This window comes from Amblyraja radiata, chromosome 5 (genome assembly GCF_010909765.2).
Source record: "Amblyraja radiata isolate CabotCenter1 chromosome 5, sAmbRad1.1.pri, whole genome shotgun sequence".
NCBI lineage: Eukaryota > Metazoa > Chordata > Chondrichthyes > Rajiformes > Rajidae > Amblyraja > Amblyraja radiata.
Window position 1 is genome coordinate 94,959,819 of NC_045960.1, and position 15,139 is coordinate 94,974,957.

Below are 15,139 nucleotides of genomic sequence, written 5' to 3' on the forward strand. Positions count from 1 at the left end.
AGGCTAGCCAAATTGGGGGAATTCAATGTTGATGCCATAGGGGCGCAAGGACCCCAGACGGAATATGAGGTGCTGTTCCTCCAATTTCCGCTGTTGCTCACTCTGGCAATGGAGGAGACCCAGGACAGAGAGGTCGGATTGGGAATGGGAGGGGGAGTTGAAGTGCTGAGCCACCGGGAGGTCATGTAGGTTAAGGCGGACCGAGCGGAGGTGTTCGGCGAAACGATCGCCCAACCTACGCTTGGTCTCACCGATGTAAATCAGCTGACATCTAGAGCAGCGGATGCAGTAGATGAGGTTGGAGGAGATACAGGTGAACCTTTGTCACACCTGTCCCTTCACCTCCCCCCTCGACTCCATTCAAGGTCCCAAGCAGTCGTTCCAGGTGCGACAAAGGTTCACCTGTATCTCCTCCAACCTCATCTACTGCATCCGCTGCTCTAGATGTCAGCTAATTTACATCGGTGAGACCAAGCGTAGGTTGGGCGACCGTTTCGCCGAACACCTCCGCTCGGTCCGCCTTAACCTACATGACCTCCCGGTGGCTCAGCACTTCAACTCCCCCTCCCATTCCCAATCCGACCTCTCTGTCCTGGGTCTCCTCCATTGCCAGAGTGAGCAACAGCGGAAATTGGAGGAACAGCACCTCATATTCCGTCTGGGGTCCTTGCGCCCCTATGGCATCAACATTGAATTCCCCCAATTTGGCTAGCCTGTGCTGTCCCCTCCCCTTCCTTCACCCTCTAGCTGTCTCCTCCCACCCTCCCATCCGCCCGCCCTCGGGCTCCTCCTCTTCCCCTTTTTCCTTCTTTCTTTCCCCACCCCCCATCAGTCTGAAGAAGGGTTTCGGCCCGAAACGTCGCCTATTTCCTTCGCTCCATAGATGCTGCTGCACCCGCTGAGTTCCTCCAGCAATTTTGTGTACCAAGTGAAATTTAATAATTGCTTCTGAAAGCTATCCTTTGTTTTATTTCAGTCTCAGGATCCATTGATGGGCAGTGTTAATCCAGACCCCTGCCCCATCTGTGCACGGCAATTAGGGCAGCAGGTAAGAAATTAGCAGAATTGTGTGTGCATTTCATTTCACACAGTGTCAGTGCATTTATTCAGTGTGGTAACAGGGAGGTTGACATTTGAGGAAATGGCAGGCAGGTAATGAAACGTTTAGTGCTAAAGGTGGGTTTTAAGAAGCATTTTAAAAATAGAAAGAATGGTAAAGTGGTTTAGGGAAGAACTTCCAGAGTGTAAAGCTTTGAAAGTAGAAGGGGTCAATGTAAATCAAGGGTGCAGAAGAAGCCAGAACTGGAAAAGAAGGAAATATTTACTACAATTACATTTTTTGAAGTATATTTCCTGTTTAATATCAACAAAAGCAGCCAACAATCACCAAAGATGAATACAATGCGTTGTTTTGTTTTAAGTGGTCTTGGTTGAGTGGTAAATGTTGACTTTTGGACCAGATCCTGTTTGAAGAGTGCAAATATATCCTTTGCATTCATCTGAGAGAGAAGACAAAGCTTATCTCTCATATGTTATCTCATATGAGAGATAACATCTCTGAGAGTACATGCCAAGATTGTGTGTTCAAGTCCACAGCAGGACCTAGAAGCCACAAAATCTAATTCAGAGTCTAGAGTACTGCATATTGAGCCAGAGCTGACATTTCTGTTAAACTGTACCAGAGGACTGAAATATACAAATATTTATTCTGCCAGTTAATTGCACAGCCGACTAAAGTTTTTTATTTTGTTTGACAATGTGTTCTTTCACTGCAACCTATTCTCTTCTTGTTCACAGTGGGCAGTCTTGACGTGTGGACACTGCTTCTGCAGTGACTGCATAGCCATTATAATCGAACAATACAGTACAGGGGTTCGACGAAGCTCTATCAAGTGTGCAATTTGCAGACAGACAACAACACATAAAGAAATCTCTTATGTATTCACGAATGAGGCTACAAACAAAGAAGATGAATTTCCCATTAAAGTAAGCAATTTTGACCAACAAAATCTCCCACAAATTGCAAAGTATTATTGACCAGTTCTCTGAAATCAGTATTATTGGCATGAATTTACATTTACAATTTCCCATCACAAATTTGAGTCATCCTCCTACCCCAGTGGTCAGAACAAAGAAGATATTGAGTTGAAGCCCCTTCCCAACAGTCTGGGCCTGGTGTTTGGCTTCTTCGCACTCCCCAACTCTTCACCAAGACTCCACTGTGGGCTGGTTGCCTGGAATTGCCCAGAGCTGCAAGAAAAAGATCTGCCTGTCCATCTGCCTCTCTTTGTGTACTTAAAGAAAACGTTAATCTTTTACCTTTTTAAAGTGATTGTCCAAAATACATTTATGTTTTACATTACTATTATCTATAGTGCTTTTAAGTCTATTGTGATGTAAGATTTGTAATGTTTTTTTGTAATGTTCAAGAAAGGAAGACGCTGACACAGTGGGCTGTGGGAGAGCTGGGAAGGGGAGGGGGAGGAGGGAGAAAGCAAGGACTACCTGAAATTGGAGGTCAATGTTCATACCGCTGGGGTGTAAACTACCTAAGCGAAATATGAGGTGCTGCTCCTCCAATTTGCGGTGGGACTCACTCTGGCCATGGAGGAGGCCCAGGACAGAAAGGTCAGATATGGAATTGGAGGGGGAGTTGAAGTGCTGAGCCACCGGGAGATCGGGTTCGTTAATGCGAACTGTGCGGAGGTGTTGGGCGAAGCGATCGCCAAGCCTGCGCTTGGTCACACCGATGTAGAGCAGTTGACACCTAGAGCAGCGGATGCAATAGATGAGGTTGGAGGAGGTGCAGGTGAACCTCTGCCTCACCTGGAAAGACAGTTTGGTTCCTCGGATGGAGTCGAGGGGGGGACGTAAAGCGACAAGTGTAGCATTTCCTGCGGTTGCAAGGGAAAGTACCAGGGGAGGGGGTGGTTTGGGTGGGAAGGGACAAATTGACCAGGGAGTTGCGGAAGTAGCGGTCTCTGTGGAAAGCCGAAAGGGGAGGAGATGAGAAGATGTGGCCAGTGGTGGGAACCCGTTGGAGGTGGCGAAAATGTCTGAGGATTTTAGAATGTGATCATTGGGTTTTGACACCCTTGTAATGTAGATAATACTTTTTATTTCTGCTTCAGGGTAGCCATTCCACTAAAGTGGAGGCTGTGCTCAGGACACTGAAGAAAATCCAGCAGAAGGAGCCTGGAGCCAAGTCCCTTGTGTTTTCTACAGTAAGTTTTATAACTAACAGATAAACACCTTGTTAAGTTTCCTTTCTGACAACCTCTAGACTCAAGCGAAAGAAAGGCCATTCCCACTAAAAATGCACAGAGCAACATTTTCAGCTTCATTCACTGGATGGTGTTCAGGTAGAACAAACTACCTGCCTCTCAATAGAAACAATTTTCCGCCCATTCAAGAAATAAGTTTCTAGTTTTTGCTCTCATTTTCAGGAGAAGTTGAAAAACATTTGGAAAATCTTAGATTACAACAAATATGGAAAAATATTAATATCAGCCCTGAATTGATGTAAAAGATCTGAACTTACCTGCTAAATATTAGGCAGACAAAAATGCTGGAGAAACTCAGCGGGTGAGGCAGCATCTATCGAGCGAAGGAAATAGGCAACGTTTCGGGTAAAGATCATTCTTCAGACTATTGAGATATTAGTGCGGCTGAGGTGTTTGAAGTAGCTATTAACATGGGCACACTGCCTTCTAAAAGTGGCAAAATAAATTGGGATTTAGGGAAACAGAAAGATTGACCTTTATTTCACATAAAAGATCTGTCTGTGGATATCACCCATGGCTCGGAGGGTTGCATCACACCAGTGACTTAGAAAGTCATAGGTTTGAATCCCACTCAAGAGACTTGAGCAAATTGACCCAGTTCAGTACTATGGGATTGTTGCACTGGCAGAGCTGTGTTTCAGATAAGGCATTGCACCAAATCTACTGCACTATTGTAAGATCATACTTTTAGTTTGTAAAGCTTTAATCCAAATCATCATTCGCAAATTCACAGTGAATTACTGTCGTCTAATTTAGATTTTCTGCCGTTGCTTTTAGTGGCAAGATGTGCTGGATATAATTGGGAAAGCATTGTTGGACAATAACATGGAGTTTGTTCAAATCAATGGACTCCACAAGTTCCAGGTAAAGTAGGCACTACATATCAAAGAATGGGAGCTGTGAAAATAAATCTTGTGTAATTCTCCTTTTCATTGGTTAGGTCATCAGTTAGAGATTAACAAATCAATTGCGTGCTTTTAACAAAAACCTCAAACCAGAAATATTTACCAGGTCAGGCAACATCTGTGGAGAGACTAACGAATAAATATTTCAGGTCCAAGACCCTTCATCAGACAGGTCGAGTTTTCCATTCCCTTTCTTGCTCACACCAAAACCTTTGTGAGACAGTACTCCCCAAAGATCCTTTGGTACTCCCTTTGTAAAGAAACAACCGGATATCTCTTCATCCCTCCCTCTAGGCTATGCCCTCGCAGCTGAATATCATGCCACTGTCTACCTAACAGTCATGGATCTAATTTTTTCAGGCTCTCTTCAGCCCATAGCCTTATAGTATCCCAGTTCCCTAACATCTGCATTCTACTTGCATAAAAGACTGCTGGAGGAACTTCCTCAGCCCTCGGGCTGTCTCCTCCCATCCCTCCGCCTCCTCCTTTTTCCTTTCTTCTCCCCGCCACCCCCCATCAGTCTGAAGAAGGGTTTTGGCCCGAAACGTTGCCTATTTCCTTCGCTCCATAGATGCTGCTGCACCCGCTGAGTTTCTCCAGCATTTTTGTGTACCTTCGATTTTCCAGCATCTGCAGTTCCTTCTTAAACAAACTGCTGGAGGAACTCAGTGGACCAGGCAGCATCTGTGGAAGAAATGGACGGACGTCATTTGACATTTGCCACTTTCCGAGTTCCTTGTCCCAATCAGCTCACCTTTATCATGGATGCCCAATCTTGTTAGGCCTTATCCCACAGACACCCTGCTTCTTCCTTGCACAGAGCCTTGACCTGTTCCCCTCCATCATTACATTCATTCACTTGGTTGAACTCATTCATACATTCAGTAAGTTCTCCTTCAACTTCTCCGATTCAAAGGTGTGGGAACAAATGGGGCCAAACTATACCTTTTTTAAATGGAAATGTGTAACAGTGCTTCTTTCAGTCATTAACAGAGCTCTCGTTCTACTCTACTCTAATGGCCAACTGATCCATGCACTAATGCACTATCCATGCTCGTGATGCACTAATCACATTTGCCCCACATGAGGTCTACATACATATATTTCCTTCCTATAAGTACCTGTCCAAATGCCTTTTAAATATTGTAATTTTACCCACCTACAAAACTTTCTTTGGTAGCCCTTTCCATATAGCCACCATCTGCTGTGAGAAACCTGATTTCCTTTACATTTTTAGACCCTTGGAATAAGACTCCGATTACTGACCCTCTTAATTTTATGAAAAAAATATTTTTTCTTATTAGCAGCCCCCCCCCTGCAGATTCTATAACTAGCCTGTATTAAGGGGCATTTACAGTGGCCCATTAGCCTACCAACCTTTGGGTTGTGGAGGAAACCAGAAGAACGTGCAAATTCCACTCAAAAGTCAGGTGTGAAGTCAATTATAATATCCACTTTACTTAATATTCACTGATTAGAAAATCCACTTTACTTTCAAGGGTTGATTCTGCAATTCAGACCTCCTCATGAGCTGGGATCCCATTCCCCGCAATGCTTGTTTTTTCCCCATCAAAATCACACTCATGAATGGTTTTCCACAGTCTTATTTTTCCTTTTCCCTTCTTTATTTGGAGAGTTCAATAAATTCCCTTGTACCATACCATTCTTAATTTATCTTCCAGCAAGATAGGGTAAGCAACAATGGAAATGGCAGACACCAGGGGATAAATGAATGGAGAGAAAAAAATTGAAATTAGCTACTCTTGTTAACCATGTATAAAATGTAAAAAGTAGTCTAAAGAACTGATAGCCCCTTTTTGTTAATGTAACCTACTCGTGCAGAAGGTGTCATGTGTCCGATGAACCAGCAAGAATCAGTATTTTTAGTTAAGAGAAGGTATCCATTGTCTAGGAGATCAAGCCCATTGATTATGAAAGGGCACATAACAATTTGTACCTAGTAGTTTCAGCAGATGAGTGGGAGGGTACTGTGCATTGATTTCAGCAGACCTCAAAAAACTGGCCAAACTATTTAGCAAAAGGATCATAGGAATTGTATCCAGCAGAATTATGGTAACTGAAAACTGTCCAGGACAATGATTTGACCAAAACTAACTCTGAAAACCTCACTATGTCTGCATTACACGAAAAAAAGTTATAGGTGATTTTATAATAGGTGAATTAAAAATTAGTTATTTCATGTACGCTACAGATTTTATCATGATGTCTAACTGTTAATTATTTTCACCTTCACACCCTGATCAGTCCAAATTACATTGTCTTTTCCAGGAGAATCTATCAGCTTTTAAATATGATTCCAAGGTAAACATCTTGCTGCTGCCTCTCCACACAGCATCAAATGGTTTAAACATCATTGAAGCAACATATGTCCTCTTAGTAGAACCTATTTTAAACCTTGCCCATGAGCTACAAGCCATAGGGAGAGTGCATCGTATTGGACAAACAAAGTGAGTACCAGTTAATAATTACACAACCTGTATTTTCCTGGGTAGACACAAAATGCTGGAGTAACTCAGCGGGTGAGGCAGCATCTCTGGAGAGATGGGATGGGTGACATTTCGGGTTGAGACCCTTCTTCAGACCTAGATTTTCCTGGATTGTCTTGTTATGTGGTACAGCTATCCTTATAATACAAATACTTTGATAAAAATAATACAACATTTCATGGAATGTACATGAAAGTGGCTAATCAGCACAGCCCACCTTACACCAGTGTTAATGCTCAGAGTAAGTTGTCCTCATGTCCCTTTTTATGTCATTCTATTGGTTTCTGCTGGTGTTCCTCCACCCCACATGTTTTCCCACATGTGAAAATGTAAAATTTCCAGAAAATGGGCACTATTCCTATTTTCTCTTTTTTATTTTGGGTTTCCAGCATCTACAATATTTTTCGGTAGTTTCTTCAAATGTTTGACCAATCTTTGATTTATTTACCAAACCAACTACGAACTTCCTTTGCCTTGCACGACTGCTCCTTTGGTCAATTATTCTTTTCTGCAATCAATCACAGACTTTACCATTTGCTCTCCTTTCTCCTACACCCCTTTCTGTAATCTAAAAATGTAATTATTTCTAAATATTCCATCTTGGTTCAAAGGTCAAAAACATTATCTCTGTTTCTCTGCAGAGGCTGCCTGGCCTGCTGGGCATTACCAGAATATATTTATTAAGTTTATTTGGACAAAATAAATACAGCTAAACAGTGCCTTCAACATGCTTTTCAGACTTGGATGCCATTTAGTCCAATTTCTGCCTTTTACTCCTTCAAATATTTAGTTATTATTCTTAAAAGTCATTATGAACTCTGCTTTCACTTCTATTTTTGTTTAGATATTCCCTATCCCAGCAATATAGCTGTGCAAAAATATTTCTCATCTCTTTTTTAATTTCTTATGAGCTTTAAATGCTCACATTACAGTAGTTTGTTAAATAGTTTTGGGTGGTTTATTTAAATGTATTCCACTTCTCTGGATGAAGGCCTTTTCAAATTGGGGATCTTTCATCAGAGCTGGAAGATGACAGCACCATCAACAGCTGCCACCCATCCCAAGCAAACAGTAAGGTCTATGTAACTGGAATTTGAAATGAACTTGATTTCTCAGTTATCTTTTATAAAAGATCTACAGTGTTTACATTTTGTTATGAAGTGTAACCAAGTTGCTTCTTTCTTCCTAGGCCAACTGTTGTTCACAGGTTTTTAATTAAGGGGACAATAGAGGAGAGGATGCAAACTATGCTTAAAAGTACTGAGAAAAGGTAAGTTCACTTACTACATACTAACGTTTATATTTGCCATTTATGAAAACAGTAACATCTTGGTTATATTATTGAACAAATAATTCAAAGACCTGTGACAATCTGAGAGCTTGGGTCCAAATCCCCAATCAAACCAACTGTGCAATTTTAATTCAGTTTATTAAATCATTTGGAATTCATGCAATAAGCTAATGTCAGTAATAGTGACCATGATTACTGAATTACTTGTAGAGCCAGGTGGCGCCAGCAATGGCTGCCTCGCTAACAGGACCCACTGCTTTTGTATGTCCTTTCCTTCTTTGTGTTTAAATAGTATGTATTAAATGTGTGTTTTTAGTGTTCTTTTGCTTGTTTTATGTGGGGGGGGGGGGGGGTGTTGGGGGAAATTTTTCTAATCTCTCACTACAACGGAGATGCGATTTTTTTTCCGTTTCGTATCTCCGACCGCACTGCGGCCTAACTTCGAGAAGTTGCCGGCCTTTGCTGGAGACCGATTTCAAGAGCTCCACCGCGGGTGCCCACGGGACTTTGACATCGCGGAGCCCGCATTCCCTTTGCCAGGATTCGACCTCGGAGCTCCAACTGTGAGTGCTTGCGGACTTTAACATCACAGAGCCCGCGACTTCTGGTCAGAGACCGACATTGGGAACTCCAAGCCGTGGCAGCTTCGACCGCCCCAATGCGGGAGTTTTGATCGCCCCAACACGGGAGCTTCGACCGCCCCAATGCAGGAGCTTTGATCGCCCCGACGCATGATTCGACTGCCCCGACCACGGGAGAAATAAAGAGGAAAAAGATTGAACTTTTTTGCCTTCCATCACAGTGGGGAATGTGGGGAATCCACTGTGGTGGATGTTTATGTTAACGTTTATGTATTTGTGTGTCTTGTTGATTTTTCTTGTATGGCTGTATGGTAATTTGCATATCACTGTACCTTAATTGGTACATGTGACAATAAAAGACCTTTGAAACCCTCAACCAGTCTGGCTTAAATATGGCTCCAGACTCCCATTAATGTAGTAGGCTCAGCAGCCTTCCGAAATGGCTTTGTATACCATTCAGTTGTATATTTAAACTAAATGAGAGCAAACAAGGCATTGGATTCTGATGCTCTCTCAGCAGAGCTGACCTTCCAAGTTCATTCTCATAAACCTCTCGGGGTTAGTGTGGGAATTAGGGGACTCATCCCACCCACTAATCAAGCAGCAGCCTGATCTAGTTGTACTTACAGTTGTCCAAGGCGCCTTCATTGCAATATTTTGACCAGAGGTGGCAGTGTAGATGCACAGTCAGGGAGGAGCAGACCTGGGAGACCTCATCAGTCACTGTGCACCCCATGAAATCTCACAGATTCAGATTCAACAAAAGCAAAAAATCTTCCTGCTGCTTATCACCCCCTGACCCTTCTCAGCTGAAAAATCAATTGAACAACAGTTGGACAAAGCAAGCATTTTAGCAAGAAGCACGTTGAATGAGGGACTTCAAAGTCTATCACCGAGAATGGCTCAGTGACACCACAGCAAACCGAGACAGTGGATTCTGAAGGATACAGCTGGTAAGCTAGTCTGCGGTATGTGGAGATTAAATCTCTGTGAGCGGCAACATGGTCCTCCTGGCTACTGTAACAGATGTGCTTGCCTATAATGGTATTGGTAAGAGTGACCACAGCACAGTCCTTGTAGAGACATAGTCCCATCTTCACACTGAGATCGTGCTACATTGTGTTGTGATGTATTATTATTCTGTTAAATGGGTAAAATACAGAATTTATGTGGAAGGTGAAAACTGGGCGATTGCCACTGCTGCTTTAACTAAATTCAAGAAGCTGAACTCCACCCAGAACAAAGTAACCCCAAACAATCCCACTTCCTGTCACCAGCACACCATCTGTAAAATGCACTGCAGTTACCACCTACACCACTTCAGCAGCACCTCCTAAACATACAACCTTGACCACCGATAAGAACTAGGGCATCAAGCATTTGGATCATCACCATTTGCATATTCCTCTCTAAATTGCACTCCATGGTAATTTGGAAATTTATTGTCATCGCCGGGTCAAAATCTTGCAACTCAAGACCCAGATGAGTCGGCCTATAGGGAGGAGGTCCAGCTCCTAGCAGCATGGTGCGCTGACAATAACCTGGCCCTTAACTCCAAGAAGACCAAGGAGCTCATTGTAGACTTCAGGAAGTCTAGAGGCAGCACGCACACCCCCATCCACATTAACGGGACGGAGGTGGAACGTGTTTCCAGCTTCAGGTTCCTGGTGGTCAACATCTCCGATGACCTCTCTTGGACCCACAATACCTCAACTCTGGTCAAGAAGGCTCACCAGCGTCTCTTCTTCCTGAGGAGACTGAAGAAGGTTCATCTGTCTCCCCAGATTCTGGTGAACTTCGCTGCACCATCGAGAGCACCCTTACCAACTGTATCACAGTATGGTATGGCAACTGCTCTGTCTCCGACCGGAAAGCACTGCAGAGGGTGGTGAAAATTGCCCAACGCATCACCGGTTCCTCACTCCCCTCCATTGAGTCTGTCCAATGCACGCGTTGTCTGCGAAGGGCGCTCAGCATCGCCAAGGACTGCTCTCACCCCAACCATAGACTGTTTACCCTCCTACCTTCCGGGAGGCGCTACAGGTCTCTCCGTTGCCGGACCAACAGGTCCAGGAACAGCTTCTTCCCTGCGGCTGACACACTACTCAATAATGTACCTCGGTGACTGCCAATCACCCCCCCCCCCCCCGGACACTCCTCCCACCAGGAAAACACTATGACTGTATGCATGTAAATAGATGTATTTATTGCTCATATTCTATGTCGCTCTTCCAGGGAGATGCTAACTGCATTTCGTTGTCTGTACTGTACACTGACAATGACTATTAAAGTTGAATCTGAATCTGAACAATATCATTGGAATACTGTACTAAAAGGATTGCAGCAGGTTAAGATGATATTTTAGCACTGCTGTCTTGCGTGGGAAAAAAATGTTAGCATCCCCCTAGTAAGTAAGTCCCTCATCTCATTAATAAAGAATTAACAATCCTTTCACATTGATACAATTAAAATCAGACTTTTTCTTTAATGAAGAATCTGATTTGCACAGTTAGGACCAATCAAATTGTTGTATGCTTATTATCTGAAGCCAAACAAGGCATTCACAAACAGGTCTACTATTTCATCCAAAAGTAAATTTAAGATCACATGTACTTTGTATCACCATGACCATCTGCTTCTTTCATATTCTTTGCTAGCCAGGACCTTTGAAAAAATTGCCATTTTTTGCTGTGCAATGCTCCCTCAATATGTAATATTGACGAAACATTCCGTAGTCAGTCTTTGCTCTTCAGCCAATACCTGGCCTTGCATTTCTTTGCCAATCGTGGATGTTTGCTTTCATTACAATAGTGATTTCATGTCAACTCTAGCTCTAGGGGCTAGTGGAATCAAGGGATATGGGGAGAAGGCAGGCACGAGTTATTGATTGGGGACAATCAACCATGATCACAATGAATGGCGGTGCTGGCTCGAAGGGCCCAATGGCCTCCTCCTGCACCTATTTTCTATGTTTCTAACTATTATTTTGTCTGAAACAACATTTCTGAAGTTCTGAGTTTGTGTAAGGCACTATAATAAATACATGTAACTTCCTTAAGAAAGGGGAAAGACAGACATTTTATTTTCCATTATTTAGAAATTAATACTATTTTTCTTTCTGATTGGCCTCTAGTCATAACAAGTCAACAATTATACAATCAGAAGCATCTGTTCTGACTGTGGGGGACCTGGCTGATCTTTTCTCAGAGGAAGAAAGGACTACAGATGGATGAAAGCAGAGCTTTAACTTATGCACCGAAGATGAACAATTTCCAGAGTCTCTTTTGTTATATATTGTGATGAACTGTATTTAGAAAAGGGTTCGATTTCCACCCGGACAATAATGAAACTGAAACAAAATGAATAATGGGTGAAATTGAATTAAGTCCCGACCTGAAATGTCACCTATCCATGTCCTCCAGAGTTGCTGCTTGACCCGCTGAGTTACTCCAGAACTTTGTGTGTTTTTGTAAACCAGCATCTGCAGTTCCTTGTGTCTACAGAAAATGTTTTGTTGTTTTATTTGTTAATAGCTCTATTTTAGAATGCTGAATACAATGAAGAAAGTCTAGTTTCATGTTCAATACTGTGTGGAGGGGCAAGGTCAATAATTAAACATTAAGTGATGGTAAGGAAGCTTTACAGTGAAAGATTGCTCCAAATTTTGCTACAGCACGTAATTTAATGCACTTTGTACACTTAAGTTCAAAATATTTTGCTGTCAATTTCAAATGTTCGAGCTGCAAAGAAAGGGAAATAAGTAACGTGGCACCTTTGTGCATTGGGCAATCACCTGTTACCCCAATGACACTACAGCATTGGAAAATAAATACAGAATTAAGTCAATGAAAGTAGGTGAATTCAAAATAAATCACAATAGACAATAGGTGCAGGAGTAGGCCATTTGGCCCTTCGAGCCAGCACCGCCATTCAATGTGATCATGGCTGATCATCCCCAATCAGTACCCCGTTCCTGCCTTCTCCCCATATCCCCTGACTCCGCTATTTTTAAGAGCCCAATCTAGCTCTCTCTTGAAAGCATCCAGAGAACCCGCCTCCACTGCCCTCTGAGGCAGAGAATTCCACAGACTCACCACTCTCTGTGAGAAAAAGTGTTTCCTCGTCTCCGTTCTAAATGGCTTACTCCTTATTCTTAAACTGTGGCCCCTGGTTCTGGACTCCCCCAACATCTGGAACATGTTTCCTGCCTCTCGCGTGTCCAAACCTTAATAATCTTATATGTCTCAATAAGATTCCCTCTCATCCTTCTAAATTCCAGAGTATACAAGCCCAGCCGATCCACTCTCTCAGCATCTGACAGTCCCACCATCCCGGGAATTAACCTTGTAAACCTACGCTGCACTCCCACAATAGCAAGAATGTCCTTCCTCAAATTAGGGGACCAAAACTGTACACAATACAGGTGTGGTCTCACTAGGGCTCTGTGCAACTGCAGAAGGACCTCTTTGCTCCTATATTCGATACCTCGTGTTATAAAGACCAACATGCCATTCGCTTTCTTCACTGCCTGCTGTACCTGCATGCTTACTTTCATAGGCTGATGTACAAGGACCCCCCAGATCCCGTTGTACTTCCCCTTCTGCCTTCCTGTTTTTGCTACCAAAGTGGATAACCTCACATTTATCCGCATTAAACTTCATCTGCCATGCATCTGCCCATTCCCCCAACCTGTCCAAGTCAGCCTGCATTCTCATAGCATCCTCCTCACAGTTCACACTGCCACCCAGCTATGTGTCATCTGCAAATCTGTTAAATGTTACTTTGAATCCCTTCATCCAAATCATTGATGTATATTGTAAATAGCTAAATCAATTTCAGAATGAGCAAAAGTTGGATTAAGGGAGAGAGATGAAGCAGAATGGAAAAAATACAAAACAATCTGGCATTTTTATAGTGTCCACCAAACTGGAAAAATGGTAAGTATGGCCTCCACACTTGTTATAATTGTTTTTAATAAATGGCAGATGCTGATAATCTGCAATAAAAATCAAGATGCTGCAAACTCTCAGCCAGTCACGTCAGCATTTGTGAAAAGCGAAACAGGTAACCTTCGAGGTCCCAATGAGTTTGTGACCTGAAACATTAATGTTTGCTCTTTCCATAGAAGCTTCTTGACCTGCTGAGTGTTTCCAGCATTTTTTTGTTTTTACCTTACACTGATAATATTTGATTTCTGTGTCAGATATCTTAAATGGCAGCCATTAACACAAACTGTGTTGTTAATGGGGAACGTGCACTAAAAATGATACAAATTCATATTCATGTAGAGATTAATGAATAAATACGGCTAATTTACTTTTCAAGAGAACACACGGGGAAGCTAAGGCCGAGAGGCTGCTTTTGTGAAACTGCTGGCAGAATCATGCAATTCGCATGGCAACGTCTGGGTGTGCATGGTTAGCCATGCTTACATTTCTGGGCCATTGATGAATATTGCAGCATTTGTTGTTCAGTAGCTCACTTGGGTAACTAATGAGAGAAGGCAGGTACAGGATACTGAGTTGGATGATCAGCCATGATCACATTGAATGGCGGTGCAGGCTCGAAGGGCCGAATGGCCTACTCCTGTGCCTATTTTCTATGTTTCTATGTCACATCGCAGCAGTGCTGTGTGATGAATGAAAACTATACCAGGATATACAGAGAATATAACGTTTGCAATATCCAGGAAACTTACAGAAGATCATACGAGCAATAGTGAGGATCAAAATGCCACGATATTTGCCTAAGTAATGTTTATCTTCCAGGCATTTGTAGGTTGTTAAGATTTTGGCATCTTTGTAATCCTGTGGTAAAGTTTCAATTACCTAGCAAAGGGAAAGTAGATAGAAATGAGTAGTTTGATTTGAACTTGAAGATTTGCCAACTCTGAAGATTAAGGACACACTTTTGTGAATGGCTAATAGAAAGGAGCAGAGGAAATTTCAGATGAAGTGCTTCTGGCTCTCCACCTTGATTGGATAACATGCAAAACAAAGCTTTTTCACTGCAGTTTAGTACACGTGACAATAATAATCTTCAAGCTAAAACTGGAATCAGACAAAACCTAGTGATGTGGAGAACCACCTTATTTCAGCCCTTTATTCTGAAATTTCCTGTTCTCCTTTCCATCTGCCATTTCAAAAAGTATTTTCTTAATCTCCAGAGTTGGATGATCTTCAAGATCAAATCAAATGAATCTTTTCTCAGTTGAGTCACTGTTTGTGCTCAATTCACCTTTGTCAGAGTGCAGGATTGGACAGGTTTTTCTGCTTCACAAATAAAAGCTTGGGTGTTAGTAGCAACAAGAGCCTGCAGTTTTGCCGCTATGTATCTCCACCAAGTGTCTTCCACCATTCACAGATATTTCAGCCAGCCATTTTCTATATTTTTAAAGGCTTCTGCAGTTGCAAGAGAAAAATAAGTTGTTTGATCTCCGTGCATAGCTTAACGAGCAACCAAAAGTGTTTGAATATTGTATCCATTCACATCAAAGCCCGTCTGCCAATTAATTGAGTTTGGATAATAGACAATAGGTGCAGGAGTAGGCCATTCGGCCCTTCGAGCCAGC

At 42.5% G+C, this 15,139-nt stretch overlaps 1 protein-coding gene across 2 annotated transcripts in view; it reads left to right on the plus strand.

Moving 5' to 3' along the window:
• Positions 1-12,411, plus strand: part of shprh (SNF2 histone linker PHD RING helicase) — a 65,588-nt gene extending 53,177 nt beyond the window's left edge. For both annotated transcript variants that reach the window (XM_033021842.1, XM_033021843.1), the window contains 7 exons: positions 977-1,048; positions 1,798-1,986; positions 3,132-3,224; positions 4,062-4,148; positions 6,479-6,657; positions 7,886-7,966; positions 11,702-12,411. In XM_033021842.1, coding sequence (XP_032877733.1) covers positions 977-1,048; positions 1,798-1,986; positions 3,132-3,224; positions 4,062-4,148; positions 6,479-6,657; positions 7,886-7,966; positions 11,702-11,801 — 801 coding nt within the window. In that variant the 3' untranslated portion in view covers positions 11,802-12,411. The remainder of the gene's footprint in view (positions 1-976; positions 1,049-1,797; positions 1,987-3,131; positions 3,225-4,061; positions 4,149-6,478; positions 6,658-7,885; positions 7,967-11,701) is intronic.
• Positions 12,412-15,139: the final 2,728 nt, after the last annotated feature.